Genomic DNA, 22,368 nt, shown 5'->3' on the forward strand with positions numbered 1-22,368 from the left:
TCCCTAACAAAATGGTGTTATTTTTCTAGCAAACTTTTACTGTGTGTTATTTATACTTGTGGTCTATTTCTTCCACTTGCTGGTTTCATAGTCTTCTGCTTTAATAGTAAAACTGCTGTCTTTTTATCACATGTGTTGGCCTTTTTCTAGCTTTGTCGTAGTTTTCAGTCCTGCAGTTCAGTGCGTTTATTAAGTCTTGCAGGGTCAGCGTCCTTTGAGCCCCTCAGACTTGTTCTCTTCTGAGAAGCAGAATTATATTTTCTCTGATTTGTGGGAGTATCTAAGCAAGAGTTTAGAGGGATATTCCACACATCAGAATATCCTCAAATGAGAGGGAGCTCTGTTGTAATGCTTATCTGCCTTTAAAAAAACCCAACAAACCAAATCAACCCACTGAAGTCTTTTCACTAACTTTAGTAGGTTGTCAATAAGGTCCTAAAGCCAAGAAAAGGAAGGACTATTTTATTCCTGTATCCTCAAGTATTCACATTGTATGGATTAGTCCTAACTTCAAAGTATGCAATGAAAATTTTTTCACTCCTTTTCATCTGACATTGGGGGTTTCGCCATTTTAAAGTCACCTTTTAAATCTTTTTGATGCAACCATGAAGGCTCTTTTAAAGCCAAAGTTATCACCAGATTTAGTATGTTGGAAGATTATGAAAGCAACAACCAGACATTTGATCAAATATTTGAACTGTTATGCCAATTAGAAGTGCAGAAGTAACTCTTTTGGGTCAGGAGACACCATGTGAGAGTCTATTTATTAAGGCAGAGGTTAATTTAACAAAACATGCATGATCTGGTGAACCAGTGCTACAGTTTCCCAAATGATTATCCTATTGATGAGCAGTCCCCAGTGTTAGATATCTGGTCTGCCCTGGGGAATACAGCAAGAGAGCTCTTTTCTTGCATGCCCTGTCTTTTGTAAGAGTAAGTTCAAAGCTCTTAGTTTATGATGCTTTCAGTAGAGTGCTTAATACAGAAGTTGGTTGATGCATTGATAATACTGGCTGATATATTTATCTTGATCGGTAAATTTGCTAAATGATGACTGGGCATAAGCTGGAGCAATCACACACAAAGCAGCAATTCTTCAGTTACTCATTTGTCACATCTGAGGAGGCAGAAGTAGCCTTTACCCCATTTCCTCTTATTGAATATCTGTAATTCTTTGTGCAGCTTTTTTCAACATCATTTATGCCAGGTAGCCAGTCTGTAGATCCATGAAGTTGGCAAACCTGTAGAATGAAATAGTATTTTGCATGGTCTCTATCATAGCCTGTTTGTAAAATTATTATATTCTGCTTGCTCTTAGTCACCCTATGGAGGACTACAGCTGCAGGTTCATGGTTAACCAATATTGTCAAGCTGACTGTTCATAGTTAAGACAAATATTTTATTTTAATAGAGTCTGAAGATTTTAATGGGAAAGTAAATAATTTTGAATTTGAAATGACAAAAGTTTTAAATTGCAAACCCGACTGTAAAATTAATTTTCATCTATTTAGGGAATAAAACTGTAACATGGGGTTCCAATCAAAACGCCTTTACTTTTTTAATTAACATATGTAATCCTCAAAGCCACATTCCAGCAAATAGATTCATGAGTAAGTGATGTGCCAAAATATGTCCACCTAAAACACTTGTCAGATAATTTATAGCAGCAGTGACTGGTAGAAATAATAATGTGTTTCTTGACAATTTGCGTGCAAATTTGTGTCAAAAAAAGAGAGAATACATTTCAGTGAAAATATGATTTACTGTGAATAGTTTGCCCTGCTCTAGTTGCAAAGAAAACCAACATTTTGCTTTTCAGCAGTCCCATGATTTCAGATGACACCTTTCTGGATTACCTCTTTTTTCTGGGTCTCTGGAAGTCCCGTAAGAGTCTGTAGTGAGCTCCGTGTGGGAGACACACCTTTCCATCCTTGTCTTCAGCTGGGAAGCACTGTGCTCAGATAACATTGGCTTGTACCTGTTTTTCCATCTGTTTCTACCCCTTCTGTGAGCAAAAGATTTGGTTACAGTTGGCAATGGATTTATGCTCTGGTTCCATTTGATCCAGATCAATGATTTCAGACTCAATTACCTCTACATGCCTTTCTGTCTCCACCACCTGATTCTCCAGACCTTTAAATTATGCAGTAAATGAATCACTTTCATCCTCCAACAAAGGAAAGATTTCTTTCAGTTTGTGCAGATTAGCATGGAGGGCTTCCAGGAAAGGCTTGGGGAAAAGTTTCTTGCCATGAGAATGGCAATTTGGAGGCCATGTGTGCATGGTGTGACTCAGAGGTTGGATTCTCTTTCTGAGGACCTTGCCATTTAGAGACCACACAGCTTGAAGAAAGTGACCTTTTCACCTTGAATTTCTGCTTTGGGGTTAATGTTCAGCATCCAACATCCCTTTGGCTATACTGACTCTAAAATGTTAGAATGGCTGCCTGAAAAGGCAGTCCACTGTAAGAATGACTGCCTGAGTTGGATTGCCTCTGATGGGTACAGCTTTGTGGACTCTTGGTGCCCATCTTCTACTGATACAGCAGTAAAAGATGAGCAAAAACCAGCACGATGTTCCAGGGAGCTGTGCAGTATGCTGGCAGCAGTAAAATGAAAGCCTTTTGCTGTGTTTGAAGTGGGAGGATGCTCAGGCTAGTCACCTTTAGATGCTGCTTAGCAGTTTATGGCCTCTGACTCTGGGTGTTGTTGGTGAGCTACAAGAACAGTGAATTAAATTTACTCTGGTTTAGGTCAGGACATGAGTAGTTTTGTTTCTGAATGCATAGAAACTAAACTTCAGCAGTGTAAATGAACACATGTAACATTTGTTATATTTTAAAAAGTAAAAGCTTTGTGCACGTTCCAGCTTTCTAGCTCTTGCCATCATTTGCTGGAGCTCAGAAAAAGCAAATTTATCACCCCTATGTCTTGTCCTTTTTTCTCCTGTTATGTTGTGCTTTATCATTACAACCAACAATGATAAAATATTGACATTTATCATGCACTTATTAATGAAACAATACTAACAGATCCTATACAAATACCTGTCCAGCTATTTAAAACTAACACCACCAACTGTGCTGCTGCTTTGTGATTCAGAATAGCTCGTGTTGCAGAATGTGTCACTTGGAAACAAATATTTGAATGTTCCCAAATGTTAATCTTCAGAATATCTCACTTTTAATTAGAAAGGGATTGCAGTAATGTGACCTGTGCAAGAGCCAAATCTGATACATAAGCAGGCAATGCTAAGTAAATGAAACAAAAGAAAATCTGCTTTAAATGATCTTTTCTGAAACCTTTTGATATAGTTCTCTTAAAATATAAAAAAGAAAAACAAAACCTTTCCAGTGATCTCTATCTGATTAATCAACTTTTTTTCAAAATTAAGAAATGTTGGCTTAGAACAAGGTTTTGAAGTATACCAGGTAAAATATTCTGTCATGTACTTTCCATTATTAGCAGCAGATTTAGAAAAAATATTTGGATTCAAAAATTATTGTTGATAAAACCTCAGAACACCCAACAACTCTATTCTGGCATAAAATCTACTACAAAAAAACCTATGTATAATAAAGAAAATATGATATAATGATTTATTTTTTCTATTGCTTATACACATACACACAGTTACTTGTAATGCATCATTCTCAAGAGTTGTTGAGAGTTTATTCTGGCTGAGGGGTATCTTTTTGGGAAGTCACTTGTAAAGAATAAGAAAGAGTTATCGTGGATGCATTAGCAGACATCTGGAAGTTGTCTGAGGGTGAGTCAGTAGCTGGAATAATCTCACTCCTTTTGAATTTGCATCAGTGAATCTACTCAGTCATGTTGCTCTCCTCCATTTCTACTCAACTGTGCTACAATGCTAGAAATGTGTCATCTTACATGTGTATTGCAAGTTTCTTTGCCGTATTTTAAGTGAAAATAATCACATAATCTGCAGCTCTGTAGAAGAGGCTGAGGAAAAGAGAATTTAAGTGCTTGTGTGTATGCGTGAGCAATTTAGCTCTTAGGTTCTTAGTTCCCAAATGTGTTTTTTTTAAAATACTTGTATAGAAATACTAAACGTCAGTGGAAAAATAGATACTATAACTATTCCTTTTCTCTCTCCTGCAAGAGGATCACCTAGTGTCTTTACTATGATATTGTTTCCCAGCTTTCACATGGATTTCTTCCCAAACTGAAGTGGGTATCAGTGCCATCTGCTGACTCCAAGCAATATCGTTCCAATGTTTGAATAGTTATGGCAAAAAGCATTTGACAATACACATTTGTACAGGATGCGAAAGCAGGGATTAAATAAAGTTACACAGAATGTATATATATGATTTTGAAATGGTACAGAAGAAATTATCACACCAGCAAAACGAAAGAAGCCTTTCAATAGGAGATGCTTCTTGGTGTAAATTGTGAATGAGTTTTGCATAATTAATGTTTTTTCACTGATTATCTGGAGTTCAATCCCCCCCTAAAATGCCACAAGAAACTAACAGAGCAAGATCATGTCAGATGCCAAGGCATTTGTCTTCTCTCAAAAACACTTAAATATTTATGCCTAAATGCTCACTAAATCTGGGCTAAGATGTTTTATTTCTCCTAGGATCAAGCTCTCTAGAAGTAATAGTTTCAAATGTTAAGTTTCTTCAGAAGAAACTCAGAGCTGAATGAACAGTGACCAAACTAATTCTGTTTCTGTGAAATTTCCTGAAAGATTAAGTCTGAACAGAGCTAATGGTATCTTTCTGAAAATATGTAGGAAGGAGAAAGCAAATTCTACTTTTTAAACTACTGTATTATTTTTTCTTTTTTTTAGAGATTTTGCATTTGTTTGTGCATGTGGCTATATATGAAAACCTCTAAAGAGTCATTAAAATTAAAGGAAAATGGGATTAATCTGTCTCTGTCCAGTTCCCAGTATGTCCCTAGATGCTTTTATGGCCATCCTAGTTTGCTAGTTAGTGTATTGTAGGGAACAAAAAAAAGTGTGTGTGTGGGAGGAATCAGGCTATTAAGAATGGAAAAGCATGAGTCTTTACACTGAACAGTTTGAGAGATTTTAATAACACTTTCAAAGAAGGTAAAACCAGCCACTTTTAACTTGTCTTCTCCCAGGCTGCATTTTGCATTTTGACTATGTAAGCACACTGCACAGTGTTGTTGGTTAATAGTGATAGAAAATTTCTAACGGGGTATTGAAATAGAAAGTTTCTAACAAAAATAAACTCTAGCATTCCCAAGCACTACTAAAAGAAAAAAAAAAAAAAAAGGGAAAGCAGTGCTTTGCTTTTTTGGCTAGGGAGAAATATGGAAAAAAAAGTGCAGTGAAGTCTAGAAAAAGAATGTCCTGAGAAGCGGGACTGACAATGAGCTTTTGACTGACTGCCCGGAGCTGTGACTCTGTCTTCCCTGTTGCTTGGCAACTCCATGTTATCACAAAGAAACTGATATTAAGTTGGAACAGGCTGGATATGGTAATTTACGTGGGAAGATACTCTTGCAGTGGGAAAACCATTTTATTTCTAGTTTCTGTCAGCGTAAGTAGGTTTCACATGATGAACTGTAGTACATCTCCTGTTGGGTGCATTTTACCTAAAAAGGTAAAGAGCGACTCTGCCTTGGAAAGAGACTGTGCCAAAAAAAAAAAAAAAAGAAAACCACCCCCCCCATCACCACCTTGTTATTCATTAGACCTGCTCCTAGTGTCTACTCAGACATTTCTTCCAGCACTAGTGACAAAAGCTTGTTCTCATACCTGTGTGGATCCAGTGCAGATTAGAGAGCTGGAACTCAATCATTATCACTTATACTATTACAGTCCCTAAGAGCTGTCAAGATTTGCCCAAGAACTCACTGTCTCATACAAACATTAGAAGATGATCCTCACTTTATCTTAAGAGTCCCTGTTCTTTCTTTTGCATTGGCAATAGTTAAGTGCAAAGTTTCAATTGCACTTTATTTCTTCCCTGCTGAAAGCAGAGGCTGTACATATAGCAGTTACAGAATAATTTGAAAACCAGGATAGAAACTGCCACTCAACTTTGAATTTGGCTGGTACTGTACGGGTGGGAAAAGATGCAATTTTTACTGAGGTGTATGGAGACAATGGCAAGGGTATGTATGTAAAGTAAATCTTACCATGAAAGCTCTGAGCCACAAGAGATACATAATCCATAATTGTGTTTTTATATTTGGGTTTAGGTCTAAGATTTAATTAGAAAGAGAGAAAGCACAGACGACTCAGTATTTAATGCAAAGCCCTTTTTCTCAAATGTCTGTTTTACTCATAGCTTTACTAAACCACCACCACCATCTCTGCATTTCCATCCTGCATCATTTCTAGTAACTTAACACCAACATGCAGCCCTACAAGCAAGGAAGTACTTCACATGTCTTCAGGACTCCCTGTTCTGGCTTTGGTCAGCAAAACACTCCCTGTCTCCAGGCTTCTCCCTACTGCAGAGTTAACTTGAAATATAACTCAACTCTTGCCCTTGGCTCAAATCCCAACCATACACAAAAACTTCTGACTTGAGTATGTTGATGCTGTTCAGCTGAAGGGATTGGCCTGCGCTGTCAGAAGGCACAGGCAGCAGCTTCTTTAGCATAGCTAATACAGCTACCCAGTGCTGCTCCAAGAACTTGTCTTCATTGCCAAAAAAGGTGTATTTTTACTGTGGGATAATTAGCCTGAATTAACTATCCTTATTTAAAATAAAGCCCTCCATCTCTTTTCTTACAGTGAAGACAATTGCTTGCCTATTAACTCAGAGTGTCCCCTTTTGCTGAGGCTAAGCGAACTGAAGAGGAATGAACTCTGCAATGAAAACAGCCCACGATGTCCTAGGCATCAAATAGACCCATAGACTGCAAGCAAAGTCCTTTTCTGAACTGACTCATGGTGGGGAGGTAGCTTCTTTGCTCAGTTTTCATTTGGCCAGCACAGAATGTATCAGCTTGCATCCTATCTATCAAACTAATGAGTTTGTCTCCTTTTTAATTTATCACATCACCTCCAATAAATCCAAAAATGCTCTGGGCTGTTATCTGACTTGGAGGGGAATAATTACTGGACTGACTCCAGCAGCAAGCCTGGCTTAATTAAAACACAGTGTATTTCCCAAAAAGGTAGTGACCAATTTTATTCTGAGTGCAACCTAAAACAACTTTACAACAGAATGGAATAGACAAACTTTGCTTTACCCTGAAGCTTTCAGTTCTTTTAAGCTGAGTTCCCCTACCACATCCTGAAGAGCTGATTTCCTATACCCCCTTACCACTAGCAGCTAGTGGCTAACTTTAGCCACCTTAACTGTTGTCTTCCAAGCTAATTGCTAACACGTACCACCTGTTTCTTAAGTCCTGGCATCAGGGCACCATAAAGCTTGCAGGCAGTCTCCCATACCTTAAGTTCATTGCATTCACTCGTGCTTGCTGTAGAGTGTTTTCTATGCCAAGTAGCAGCATCCTCTGGCTTGTGGGCCAGGCTAGACTAAGGGCAGCAAAGCTGTAGCACCTCCTCTGTGTGGCAATAAAAATACATCTACAATTCCCATCATCATTTTTGGGGGTTTTTTTGTTTGTTTTTGGTTGGTTTTGGTTTTTTTTTTTTTTATTGAATGTTTTCTTTAAACAGCTTGGTCACTATGACTTTTATTAAGGGGAAAGAAAAAGCTGCTTCCTATAGCACCCATACTTTCTGTGTGTAATGCTTCTCACTGGTGAGGAAAAATTGTTGATATGGATTTTTATTCTTGAATTCTGATGAGCACAAAGCAAATAAGGGTACAAATGTGAGACAGGCAAGGAGTAGTTAGGAGGATTTACCCAGCACCTTTCAGGGCTACGCTGATCAAGAGAGGGAGCAACGCTCTGGGGAGAGATGCTGTGGGCACAAGCCAAGGTGAGGGATCCCTCCCATTCTGGCCAAGTGGAGCTCTTCAAGAGCATTGCTGAGAGCCAAGGTGAGTTCCCAGGACTGGGGAAATGCTGAAAGCCATCATTCCCATCTTGCCCACTGTGCCTGTTAGCACCTGCAATTAGTTTTGGCTTGTCATAGTTTCAGAGAGTGTTTAAGAGAGGGTGGGAATAAGAAGAGAAGTTTAAACATATTTATGTTTCCAGCACTACCCAAGTGTCTCATATAAGACTGGATGACTCAGTGGGTGAGACACATAGCTTGCCACCTCCAAGATTTTAATTTCATATCTGTCTCAGGTTTGTAAGGTCTGAATTTGATCAGAAATTAAGCTGGATTCAGAAGCACTGTTAGTGGCTTACATAGATGTTTTGAAGTTAATGCTCTCAAGTCTTTTCTATAGTTACGACTTGTTGACTTGCAAGGATTGGTACAGAAATGAATTGAAAGGCAAATTAAAATAAGAATCAATAAGAATAACTCAACTTTGGTTTTGTTTGTGTTAGTGTTATCAGCTCTGACAACAGAGCTGGCCTCCTTTGTTCCAGTACTAATCCTAGCATGGGGAATTACAAGCTGTGTGTGTGTTTCCCTCAGGGTACAGAACCACAGAAGCTGTAGGTGAATAAACAGACATGTTGAGCCAAGATGCAAAAGTGATTTTATGTGCCTAGAATGCAAAATTAATTTACAGGCCGGAGAGCCAACAGATGTGGGATTGGGAAGGCAGTAAATTTGAATTCTGGGTACTAAACCACCAGCAAATCAAAAGGCAACAGAGTAGAAAAATCTAAATATTAAAGAAAAAAACCCAAACAAAAGTATCAGCAGAAACCTTTGCCCCCTCCAATAACATTGAGTATGCCTCATGGTTTTGTGAATTTTGATGGGTGGTGATACAAAAATTGTTCTATCTAGCACTGAGAGATGTTAGGTTTCTTGGTTTTAAAAATATGAAACCAGCTTGATCTCATGTACCTTGGTTTAAAAATAAAGCTCTTTTTATAGCATGTCTCAATTTTGACAACCATACTGTGCAGTAAATATTGGATTCCACTTATGAGCACATTTTAAAAGGCTAAACCAGACTCTTATTTTAGGGGCAGGCTGAGCTTCTGAGTTTGTAAAGTCCTCAGAAAGAGGACTCGCAGCTGAACGTAGTGGCTCTTTTTGTTTAACTCTGAAGTTTGAGTTGGTTGTGGGTTCAGCTTTGAATTTAAAAACACATTTCCTTGTTTGGTAGCTTTCTTAAATTTAATTTCAAAGATGTGTAAGTACTAAGTTATCCATCTTTTGTGATGGTAAGACTGGAATAAATCTACAGGAGTGAAATGCAATTGAATCTATAAGTAAAATAATTTCTTCTTCATATTGCAGAGCACAGATAACTCAAATATATCTATAATTGCTCAGAACAAAAAGTGCTTTGACAATGATATTGTTTGCTCGAAGAATGTTTTCATCACTGTTGGAGATACTGAGATTTATTTTAGTGAACCTTCTGAGAAGCAGGTTAGTTATTTTCTTTCCTTTTCGGGTTGCCCTTTAAGATAAGCATTGTAAAGTTACAACTCTAAAGGAGCATGGGTTTGGAAAATGTCTCTGAGTTAACATAATAGAAGTGCCTAGGCCTGGATAAAGCAGCAGGTCCCAGGAAAAATCTTAAGTTTTCATTGTTTTTTTTAAGTTCTATTTATCCTACAGAGACGACTGCTCAAAAGCCTAAAGCAGTTGAAGCATATCGGCATTTACTTGTTTCTTTCCACGTGGTTTTGAAAGGGAAACCAAAGTGCAAAATCAAAGCAAACTTGAATGATTGAAAAAAATAAAATCAAAGTAATACACAACATTTCTAGTAATATTATTGATCCAGCTATCTGCTAAAGATAAAGTATTCTTCAGTATACACTTTGTTATTAATTGGCTGTATATCTTGGTAGAAGTACTTCATTAGATCTTAATAAATATTCATTTCTGTCAGAAGACCTTAAGGGGACAGGAAAAAAAATCTAACTATCAGCTTTGGAAGGCTGGATATTATACTGTGATACACTTTCCAGAACAGGACATTACAATTCTATGGGATAAGAAGACAATGATGCATGTTAAAGTTGGACCTCAATGGAAGGTGAGCCAAAATAAGAACCTGAGATTTTGTGTAGCGCTCTGTGTTGCTAATGTGGTCTGTCACAGAATAACTGTGATTGTCTTTCCTTCATGCCTAACTTTCCCAGTGATATAGCTGTTTATCATGGTGTTCAGCTGCTAATGTTTCCCAGGTAAGAAGAGATGGAGAATGTGATTTAATGGCTGGGCTCCTGAAGAGAAGGGGTGGTTCCTACATGCATGTTTATGCTGTTGCTCCACACATTGCAACCTTGCAGATATGCGGTGATTCAGCTCTGACTCAGAGTTGCTTCTGGGGGTGGGAGCAGAGGGTTAGTTTTGAGTTACCCACTTCACCACGTTTTCATAATTGCTGAAGCAAATGGAAAAGAAGCTTCCATATCTAGTGACGTGGAAGACGGCAGGTTTGTAGCACAGATGGGATTAGGCTGATGATGGAACTGCACCCTGAGATGTAGTAGAGGCTGCTGAGATGAACAGATGGTTTCACATCTTGAGTTTAAATTAAGAAGACAAGATACAGGAAAGGATCTAGACAAAAACCTGACATTTAAACCTAATAAATATACTGTGACAGGGTTCAGCCATGATGCAGGGAAGAATATGAGGCTCCTTCTCTTGCCAGTTGCTCTTCTCTGTTCCATTCCGACATCATCATCTGCCTTGGTGTCTCTGCAACTCGGTCTTTGGGTGCTGGCAGAGCAACCTTATCTGCACATTCCATAATTACATTTCTGCTTTGTCTCAACCATGAACACAGATATTGAGAGGGGGCTCTTTCCAGTAAAAGAAAAGAAAGCATTCTATGCTAGAATACAATATCAGATTTTTTTGAAGTGTAAGTCAAAGTTACAAAGACCATGTAATCTGTTTTTAAAGCGACATTATTATAGGCTTTTTTTCCAACAGCCATGAAATGCTTACTTCACATACAAGCTGATTTATCAGTCATCAATACACATAATGAAAAAAAATTCTTCTGTTTTTGAGTAAGCTAGCAGGGAGCTGAGTTCTAGAGGTTGTATGCAGGGACACAAATATTTCAAGCTCTTTCTGTTTCCAATGACTGTTTCTTCCAGAGGCTCCAGTTCAGTAAGATCATGTCTGCAGCAGACGTTAAGGAAAAAGAATTAATTAGAGTCAGCCATAGCACCCTAGAAATCCAACTCTACGTTTTACTGTTGTGCAGAAATATCTTTTTGTTTATATAAGTATGTGTATATGCATGTATATATACTTTTTCCATCAGCAGCACATGCCCCAACACAAGAAAGTTGCCCCTGTATCTTTTCTAACTGCTATTACAAATGTTCTTGCTATTGTAAGTTAAAATTAGAGGCAGCAAGTTTTAATGACAACAACTAGTCAGGCTTCACAACCATGAGGTAATTCACCTGAACTTTTGACTTTTGGACTGCATGCACTACTAAGCCTTTAGAAAAAAATATGACTAGATTCCAGTCCCTTTTCACAGGCAGACTGTAAGAACAGGTTCTGGAAAACAGCAAGGAAAAAGGAAACCATACATTTCTATTAAAAGTTATTTGCAAAATGGAACTGGAAGCATAGTAGAGTATCTGATATTTTCAAAGTACAAGTCAGAGTTGCATTCACCTTTTTCAGTTTAAGAATGTTTTATTCCATGTATGTCATTTGTACTGATTATTGACTATCAGTATATGTAAAAAAAAAAAAAATCCATCTTCTCTTTTAGGGTAAACTGGCAGGTTTGTGTGGAAATTTTGACAAATATACTTCAAATGATCTGACTACATCAAACAACATGGAGGTGAGAAATGCGCAGGTGTTTGGAGACAGCTGGGTATTAGGACAGGTAAGTCCCACATCCGGAAAAAAATTAGAAAAAAAAGGATGCTAACGTTAATTTATCGTTGAACATGTTATAAGCACGTGGTATACAGGGATTTTCTAAACTCATGGCCAGTGTATAAGAGGACATTTTAATTTTTATGTCTGCACATGTGAAATGTGTTAATAATGTCTTATGTCATAGCAAACATATACTGGATTTAAATGAAGCCAAACAATCTCTTTAGGGAAGAATATATTTTTCCCTGTATAAGATAATTATCATAGCTGTCTGGATTTCAGTTTTCTACAAAGTTAGGTACATTGCTTCTGATATTTTGGATTCAGCCCAATTTTAAAAACAATTGTACTTTCTCTGGTATTGGAGGCATCAGGATATTGAAAGTAAATAGAGTCTGAATGCTGGAAAAAAAAGTCTGGAAAAAAGTTTCTTTCTGAACACTGAAAAAAAAAAAAAGGTTATTTTTTTTAGTTGCAGTTTGTAAACAGAAACCAAACTGACAAAGCAGCAGTGACAAAGGGGTGAGACAGAAAAGGCTCAGAACAACAACAGGTACAACCGAGTACGGAAACTTGGTTTCTGAGAAGGGAAGAGGCTGCAGAGAGTGGATGACAGCAATGGTGTTTTATAACACAGGAGAATAGATATTTTGTTAATTTGTGCTGAGAAGATGTAAGATTTTATATATATATATAGCCTTGTGAACCTCCTGAAAAATCAGTATATGTAAAGCACTCCCTCAGGATTTCTGTGAGAACCAGTTTTTCACCTGTTCTCTCCTTGACTCGCAGAAGGAAATTGAACCAAAATCTCTCACCTCATGAAAGAATAGGATACCTATTCTGCTTTGGAGAAAAGATTTTGAGGCTTCTCTCAGTATCTCCCGTTGGATCTATTTTACTTTACATAAAATGTTTAAATTGTGTGAGCAAGCAAAGCAAATGTGTAATGTTGGTGGTTATACTTCTCATCTAGAAGGTGGTACATAAAGAAATGTGTAAATACTTTGTACAAAGTGTATTAATTTTTCTTTTCTAATTTATTAGTACAGTGGCTGCTTTAAAAAAGCGTGTGGTGTTTGCACAGCATATTAACTTCTAGCACACCTTTGCTTATGCAGCCCAAACTTGCACTTGCCTTTTTGTGGCCATATATACATATTTTTGTAAAATCTCATGTAATCTTCCAGCCTCTGTGGCTGCCAGAGCACTCGGGATCTGAGTTCAATATTGGCCTCGCAGGCAGCGTGCACTCAGCCAGACTTGACACTTCATCTGCCTCTGCAGTAGGCGTTAGGGACTTTTTCAGAAAGGACCTTTGGCCTTCATAGAGATGTATCCTGGTCATCTTTTCTGCAAAATCTAAATACTATAAAGGAGTATTTGATAGCTGGAGGCCTAGAACCCAACTCTGCTACTAGCAAATGTGCTTGCACCAGCACTGTGAAGCGTGGGGTGCTTCCAGGGTTTTTCCCTCCTGGGAGTGGCAGCAGGTCCCCCCATGGCAGTGGCGTCTGAGCATCCACACAGGAGGACAGCATAGGTGGGCGACTGCACTGCAGCTGAGGCCACGTTGGGACACCCCAATGCCGCCTATGGATCCATCATTACCCACTCCTGGGCTTCCCTGCTGCACCAAGAGAGTATGGTTTTGGATGAACTCGTGTTTTCTGAGTTGAGTGTCGTTTTGTTATATTTTTCTGTCACTTGTTTTTGTTCTTGAAGAGATACTTTAAGAGAGGGAGTTGTATCTCAGCCATTTTTCAGTTATCACGATGATCTTTGACTCTTCTTTTTTTTATGGGTTGCTCTCTTCCTACCGCTGCTTCTTTATTTGAACTTACAGGGCTAAAACTGTCTGTAGTGTGACTCCATTTAAAGTCAGTGCAAAACCACCAGGGATGGAGTTGGACCATGTATTTGTTTGTGATGTTACAGCTGGTTGCTCTGGTAATGATTATAATGTGTCACAAAGAAAACATTTTGTCTTTATGTGCTGAGCAGACGGCAGGAACATTTTAGTACTTCAGAACAAAACACAAAGACTCTTTTTTTGTAAAAATGTTTTCAATTATAACAACAAAACAGGGAAAGGGGAAGATGAAGAAGATAGCATTTAAACTTTATTTTTGTTTTCTGAGTGTGCACGTATTGGATTATATGATACTACAGTGTACCTGAGTCCATGGTAAATACACCTTTGTAAAAAATGTTTGTGGTGTTTTTTGCTTATTTTTAAGTGCAAGAGCCCAAATGAAACACTGAGACCATGTGAGGTACATCAGAGCAAGTTCCCTTATGCCAAAAAGGAATGCTCAATTTTATACAGTGATGTTTTTGCACCTTGTCGCAACGTGGTAAGTTTATTAAATGTCCCAGCAGTGCTCTCATGTAGGAAAATATTAAAATTCCAGTAATTAATTTCTTCTTGTCGTTCCCCTCAGTCTGAATGCCGTGGAGGATACTGAGTTGAGCCCTGCAAGTATCTCTATGTGGGTGGGCTATGTTTGTACAGAGCTCCTTGTTCCTATCAAAACTGGAGTCTAAACATCAGAGTGATAACTGGGAGCCATGAGTTAGTAGACTGGATAATCAAGGTTCTGTTCTCTTTAGGTTTTATTTATATCTTTTATTTATATAGGTAACTAAATTTTTAAGGCTTTTGTATATTTTGCAGGATTCTCAAATAAGCGTTTGTGTAATGTGCCTGAAGCTTATCTCAAATGGTTTTCTTTTGTTAACTGTCCTGCTCAATATAGAAAGCAATATGAGCGAGCAAGATTTCAGCTTCAGAGCTGTTGGTGTTTTTAATTGGCTGACAGCTTATCATCTGCTTTTTATCAACACTCTGATCTTTGGTGTCTTTGTTTTCCCAATACCTGGGCTGAGGCTGGGACTTGAGTTACAGAAATGTCCTTAAGTTCAGTCTAGACAAGATGGGGACAACAATAGCTTGTGTGCGAACCTTTTATTCCATTTTATTCCATTCTTTATCAACGCAAGACATGCTCTGCATATTTTTCCCTATTTCTGATTTTAGCCTCCCAAAGGTATTTAGTTATCAAAGGTGCTTCTTTACACCTGTGCAAGCAAGAACCACTATGACATTTCATCTCATTCTTTTATTTTCTTTATGACTATTAATACTAAATGAAATTATTAGATGTCCCAGCTGAACCTCCTGACCTTCAGGACTGAAGTTTGATATCAACATGGTTAGGAATTTGCCTGAGGAGGAGGTTGCAGTAGCTTAACCCGAGAGATTTATTAATGTTGACTTTAGTTACTATGTGAAGAATTTTTTGAGCATGTGCCTGAGAACATAGTGATGAGTGTATTTTCAAAGTGGAAAGTAACAAATAAAAATGGAACTTTTGAGAGTTTTTAAGGAGCTGTATTATAATAACTCATGAAGAAAGATATTTTCTCTTGAACATTAATTTTCCATATCTTATCCATGTTGTGATTAGAATTTGCAAACATTGTGCCAAAAATGCATAATTAAGTTAAAAAATGCATGTCAGGTGCAAAACATGCCATTTAATTTGTAGTCAAGTATTTTCACATGCACTTATCTATCCCACATGGGACAGCCTGTAAAGCAAACATCTTTCAGGTGTTTTTACAACCTATTCATCAGCACGTGAAAATACAGGTCTTACAGATGTAACATAAAGTGACCTCCTATCAAAGATATCTGCAGCTGGCTGCAGGGGTGGGGACTGCGTGCCAAGTTCAAAAAAGCCCAGGCAGAGACTGACACTGGGGGCATGGAAGGAACAGAAAGTGTAGATGTGGGTTTCAGGATGTGCTTGGAGCAGCGCTCTTACAAGTCGTTCCTTCTGTGCGAGTGGTGCCAGATCCTGCTGTGCATGGAGGCAAGTTCCTGCCCATGGGACAGGCAGCCTCAGAGTTCAGCTGAGGCTGAAAAACCCTGTTTTCAGGGAGACAAAATCTTGCATCTCTGGCTGGCAGTGACTGATGGATTGCAGTTGCCCCAGCTGAGCACTGAACTCAGTGGGGGCTGAGTAGCCTTGACACTCACAGAAAAAAGGATCTTCCTCCTAACTCCTGAACTCAGCAGGAGCTTTGACCCTGGGCTCCCAGTTTGCCGCAACGATGGGATACTGCTGACCCAGGGAGAGATGCTGTCCTGCAGATGTAAAAGACAGGGTGAGCTCTTTGGAGCCACCCTGCTGTTTGGTGGTTCCTGCAAAGCTATGACAGCCATTTTCAATGGAGCTAATGCTCGTGCCCCCACCCCGCTGGTATCCCTGTTTTCAAAATAAGAAAAAGAATGAAAGCAAAATGGCATCTCTCTCCACTGAATGCAGAGGAACAGTCTTCGTATCCCTGCCAGCTTCTAGCAACTGCCAGCTGAGAAGCTGTCTCCATGTTAGATAAGTGCTGCTTTGTTACTGTGATGGTATTTCTGTAATCTGACATGTGCCATTTGAGTGCTCTACAACTAAGCTAGACCAGAGTCTAAAAATGAGTCTGAACCAAAAAAAAGCATTGCTTTAAACATTCCATGTGTTGAGTAAGAACGCTGTTTTGGAAACATTGCTCAACATTACAAAAAGGATTATTAAAACCCAAGAAATAATGTATCATGTAAAACCATTAAATAATGTGATAGGATTTTAGAGTGGGGAAGTGGATTTCTGATCTAATGAAGGTTTGTGGTCAAAGTATATTAAAATCTTGATAAGTGCAGAAATATTTTTCTGCACAATGTCACCAGCGTGCTCAAGCTTTCTTTACCTGACCAATTATTGCTTTATTTACTTGGTAATCAGAGCTGCAGCTCTGATTTTGTTGTTCATGCAAAACTGTCAGGATGACTTACGATGGCAGTATTTGCCTTATAAAAGCACAGAACTGCCAGCTTCAACGTACTCTCCAAAATCAATGAACAGCAAGTGCATGGACAGGCATACTTGTTAATAGTCACTGAATGAAATTTTCTCTTGGCCTGTAACCATAGGTACAAGCTGATCATTCAAAGTGTACTTTTTGTATAGAAGTGTACCCAAATCTTAGAAAATGCCTTATTTTTGTGTTAAGCTCTTTCTGTCAGTCCAGAGGTAGCACTCCTCCTGCAAATGGTGCAACAAGAATTTGTACAGCTCATGCAATTAAGTCACCAGCCCTCTTCTTTTTGTTTTTTTTCTTTTTTCCCCCCAGATTGATGTGACTTCTTTTGTCAAAAATTGTCACACAGATACGTGCAACTGCAATCTTGGCGGGGACTGCGAGTGCTTATGTACCAGTATTGCAGCTTATGCCCACAAATGCTGCCAGCAAGGAGCAGCGATTCACTGGCGATCTCCATCGCTCTGTGGTACGTATCCAGGCTGGCCTTGCACCAGAGCTCATCTTTGAGGCATCTTTGGCCTTTTGCTGCCCAGTAACACAAATATGAGAGAAGTAGGTGGATAATGAATATACTTCTTCACATTTTTCAATCTGTATGTGTGTTAGCTGTTAGTCTTATACACCCAAAATTGCTGTCTTACTGAAGAGGACTGGCTGTGCTCCAGGTGTGCCAGCATGGAGACTGTTGGAAAGGTACTGGTATACCAAATCTGGGGTACATCCAGTCTTCTCTGTAGGGCTGCAAAGAGATTCAGTTCATTCTACTTTTCACTGACGGCGAGAAAGGCTCTTGGCTGTAGAGTAAGTCATGCTTCAGGTCTGCTGTCCTGGCACATCTATTTAAATACAGCTGTATGTCACTGAATAAAAGCCCAAGAAAATGAAGTCACTGACCGAAATACATTATGGGAGATGAAACTTCCTCTGACGAAAGTGAATTTTACATTTTTAGGATGCAGATATGCGTAGATTCTGTTGATATTTTGTAATAATAATGTGCTTGTTTTCTTTTTCTTTTAGCTTATGACTGTGAATATTACAATCAAGGTATGAAGTATATGATATTTCTGTCTTTGATTCATCCTTATATTCTTTGAGTACACTTACTCTTCATGTTTTCTAGCATAGCAGCTAGCTATATGCTAGAAAGAAATCTATACTCCCTGGTTCCAAAATGAAATCCATTTTTATAAAGCATTTAGTTGCAGATAATTCCCCACATCAACCACTCCAGAATATGGAAGGCATCTTTGACATACTATTCTATCCCCTTTCTTTCTGTATGATGCTATCTCCTCCCCTCCCCCCTCACTTATTTTGTTTCTCTTTTAAAAAGAAATATCCAAGAGACACTTTTCTTATATCAGCTCACTCAGACTAACCCTGGAAGGTTAGAATAATTTTTTTTTTGTACTCCTGATTTGGGTATGTGAGTTTAATGAGCTCAGCAAGTTATCAAAGCAAGTCTCCATGGGCCTTTTTGCTCTATGTCCAGGGACAGTGGCAGCATGGAAACAAGCATCGTAGTTGTAAGCAAAGCAACAGATCTGGCATCTCAGATGAAACACGATACAGTGCACACTGCAAATAAAACCCTTGGTAGCTTGTGCTGAGAAGAGTTTCTGTCAGCTGCAGCAGTGTTGGAGGTTAACTCTTTTCCGTTTCCCCCCTTCCCTAGGGTAGCATTGTGTAGTCACAGTCTCTTGAGCTCACTGAACCTTCAAATTCATTAGAAAGGAGAAGTGACTTGTATGAGCAGCCTGGATTATTGTATGTCATTTTGTGACATATTCCTTGTCTATTTAATATAATGATGTCATTATACTGACGTTTTCTTCCCTCCTGTTCTGCTTTGGATATCTAAAGTAAAATTTTTTCTGTGCAATATCTCATGTACTGCTTGAGATTTGTCCTATATAAGCACAAACAGACAACCCTACATTAGTAAAGTCGTCAAACTCTGACCCACTAGTGTGCATCTTAGAAGGTTATACATTATTACCATTTGAATTTTCACCTCACTGAACTAATTGCCTTTGGCACAGGGAAATTCAAGTCCTTTTCTCCAAAAATGAATGGTGTGGATATAATGCATCTCTAATGATACTGAATTAAGATTAATAAGAATAATAATTAATCTGGTATGATTTTGGGGGGAAAAAAGAAAAGCCTCACAAATTTTATGAACATTTGTGACACTATGCAATTATCTTCTAGGTTTTCATTCCAAAGTGGCTTGCTTTGGTTTATTTTTTCTTCTTTCATATAAAAGAGATTGTTCTGGTTCAATTAAAAACTCAATTGAATTAATTGATGGGCTTTTTCTTTGACTTGGTGTATGTAGTTTTAACATTGCTCCTGTTTTTAATGGGTGCAGGTCAGTGGCCTGGCTGTGTTGAATAATCTTAGTAATCCCTAATGTCTCAATTAATAACCTCATCATATTCAGTGTGGGGGTGGATTAATGCACCATGTAGCATATCTTGGCAGTAAGGGAGAAGCTCTAGAAGGATGTTAGTTTGTGCTTGTAATGTAAATTTAGGACCTATTATATTTTGCAATTGATAGGTTACAGGATTTTACGCACAAGTCTCACACATATTGTACTGTAAAGAACAGCTCCTTAGAATGAGAGCAATATTCATGTAACAAACTTAATTCCTATGGCATCCCCTCTTCTATTTGGACACAGTGCATGTGCTTTGTGGGGAAAGAGACATTGAAAAGGAAGGGAAACTCGACTGAATGCATCGATATAAATGTGACTTTTGATACATCTTTTTTAGCAACTTGCATCCTATAATGAGCATCATATAGTAAATGATTTTTTTCTCCTCCAAGGAGTCTGGCCCAGTACAGTAACAGCATGTAGATCTTGCTAGGTATAGCTGAGTTTCCACAATTCCTTTGCAATGGGGAATTTTGTCCTATTTAAAAATTAGTATGGTGTACTGGTTTGGGCTTGGATAGAGTTAATTTTCTTCATACAGTTAGTGTGGTGATATATTTTGGATTTGTGATGAAAACAGTGTTGATTACACACCCATGTTTTAGCTACTGCTTACACAGCATCAAGGCCTTCTCTGGTTCTCACGCTGCCCCACCAGTGAGTAGGCTGGGGGTGCACAAGATGTTGGGAGGGGACACAGTTGGGACAGCTGACCCCAGCTGACCAAAGGGGTACTGCAGAACATATGATGTCATGCTCAGAAATAAAAAACAGGGGGGAAGTTTGCTGGGGCTGGTGTTGCTCGGGGTCCAGCCGGGAATCAGTCAGCTAGTGGTAAGCAGTTGGGGTTTTTTGCATCACTTTTCTTGGTTTTGTTTTCCTTTGTTTCTTTTCACTTTTTTTTTTCTTAACTTATTAAACTGTCTTTATCTCAAGCCACAAGTTTTTTCAGTTCTTCCCCTCCAATTCTCTTGGGGGTGGGGGTGGGGGGGGTGAGCAAGCGACTGTATGGTGCTTAGCTGCCTACCAGGGTTAAAGTCAGGGATGGTGTTACGTATGTTTCCACCACCAAGTGCCAGCAAAACACCTTTTGGGATACAGGATGGCTCCTCCTCTAATTCTTTTTTTGTTCTGCATGATGTCAAACTGTTGAATCTTTATGGAAACTTTATCAATTACAGCTCACTCCTGCTTTTGCTCAAGTCATAGGCAAAATGTCTGTTAATATGTAAGGATAAAAATTCAATGGTTTAAAATAAAGAGTCTTTTTAAGATAAATTGCCTGACCACTTCTTTAAAAGTGGTCGTTTTGTGGCAAGCTTGTGGGCTTCATGTGCCTATGAGCTCCAACATAGTTTCCATATAAAAACAGTCATTATTTTTATGCAGTTTTCTTCAGAAATTGGTGCTTAACTTCTAGCTGAGCCAAATCTCATTATTATGACAATTCCTTCCCTCTTGGAAGAGTCATATTTGAAAGGAGCTGTCTTAGGCTGGGAGAGGGGTTCAGTCTTTTCACTGTAAGGATTAAAAGCTTTCACAGATCTTACACATTTTGTTTATTACTCACAAGGTGAGGTTTCAGTAGTATGCTGCTCTTGGTTCTTTCAGTGGGATATAGCGACAGAGACGGATGCTGTTGTATCTGGAGGTATCCCTGTGAGCTTTTCCAGCCCAGCAGAAATAGTTCCAGGGGTTTGCTACAGGGCATGGTTAGGCCAGCACTGTTTTGGCAGTGGTACCAGCTGAAGCTGTTTTCACTGTTCTATTGGCATGAGATTTTGAATGAAGATGTGGTGAACCAGACTGGAAAAATTAGCTGGTTATTTTTCAGCTGGATCACTTGACTGCTGAAGCAGTTCAGATGGCATAATAAATGGAGCAGAAGGGGGGCAGAAGCAAGTAGTTTGTGGGAGGGGATGAAATAGACAACTGCTTAAGCAATAGGGCTGCCAAAAGTTGAATTACAGCCTTAATAATTTGAAATCTGTTTTTTGAGGGGGAATTGCCTTGTAGATCTTAGAGTAGCTTCAGTGTCTATTTGGGGAATAATATTGAAGTTGCTCTGTTGACCTTTCAAAGTATAGAAAAAAGGACATGTTAAAGACTAAATACCATAAAAAAGCAGCCCAGATTGCTTTCTCATACAGGTAATTTTGTGAGGATACTACCCACACTTTTTTGTGCTCACTTTGTATCTGTTGCATTCTGGGCAACAAGCAAAGAATAAGGGAGTACATTGAACAGATAGGTAAAGACTTCCTCCAGCGTAATACCTTGAAGCACTACTGAGCTGTAGTTCCAAATTCCTTTGATTCCAGGTATGGTGAAATATTTAAGGTAATTATTATGTCATCTAAGACTTAAGTTTTGTATGTTATGCAAGGAGGATTTTTTTTTTTTTTTCTATTTGACTTTTCTTCCCTTAGGTCTTGGTGAAGGACCCTATATTTTGGCAAGTTATGGAGAGAATGACACAATCATAGGAGCTAACGTATCCAGTAGAAGGATATTTCCCCTGCCTAGAACAGGAGCATATGGAAACGTATTTTTCAGTTTCATGATAACTCCAGGTCTTTTCAAAGATAAAGATTTATGTAAGTGTTCTCAATAATTTTGCTAATGGCAATACACTTTTTTCAAACTATATGGATGATTTTTGCTGCATCTTCTAAATCTCCTAGAATAGTGTAGATATTTTTAGTTATTGGAATAAGTGAGGATGAAGCAGCCAGTTTCAAAACTGAGGAGGAATACTGACTTTTAAATTTGTTTTTAAATATTGGAAAACCTTGTTGCCAGCTTTAAAGCTGACTTTTCAAAGATTTTTTTTAGAAATATTGCAAAATACAAGTGAATACAATTCTGTTGTGGAAAAAAAATTAATTAGTTTGTACAACTGGAAACTGGAAAATTTTGCACATGTATCTAGCAAGTATCAACACTGAAGGTGAATGCAGGATAATTTTGTCTCCAGTAAAATAATTTCTGCTTCATCTTTCCCTCTTTTTTGTGCCTTTCAGTGGACTATAAAATGAGTGACTTAACAACCAATCTGTCTCCTGCATTGTTAGTGAGCGGTATCTCCATACAATGTAGAAGGCAGTTTCTTAGGTGAACACCTATTCGTAAGCATTATTTTTCACTTATCAGAGACTGATCC

The 22,368-nt window shown here is 38.4% G+C and overlaps 1 protein-coding gene across 1 annotated transcript in view; it reads left to right on the forward strand.

The window, feature by feature from the left end:
* OTOGL (otogelin like) overlaps nucleotides 1–22,368 on the forward strand; it is a 95,155-nt gene that overhangs the window by 41,693 nt on the left and 31,094 nt on the right. The window contains exons 26-32 of the mRNA XM_035901681.1: nucleotides 9,299–9,433; nucleotides 9,903–10,049; nucleotides 11,763–11,882; nucleotides 14,119–14,235; nucleotides 17,066–17,222; nucleotides 17,777–17,803; nucleotides 21,635–21,802. Coding sequence (XP_035757574.1) covers nucleotides 9,299–9,433; nucleotides 9,903–10,049; nucleotides 11,763–11,882; nucleotides 14,119–14,235; nucleotides 17,066–17,222; nucleotides 17,777–17,803; nucleotides 21,635–21,802 — 871 coding nt within the window. The remainder of the gene's footprint in view (nucleotides 1–9,298; nucleotides 9,434–9,902; nucleotides 10,050–11,762; nucleotides 11,883–14,118; nucleotides 14,236–17,065; nucleotides 17,223–17,776; nucleotides 17,804–21,634; nucleotides 21,803–22,368) is intronic.

This window comes from Egretta garzetta, unplaced genomic scaffold, assembly GCF_000687185.1.
Source record: "Egretta garzetta isolate BGI_Z169 unplaced genomic scaffold, ASM68718v1 scaffold68, whole genome shotgun sequence".
NCBI classification, from domain to species: Eukaryota; Metazoa; Chordata; class Aves; order Pelecaniformes; family Ardeidae; genus Egretta; species Egretta garzetta.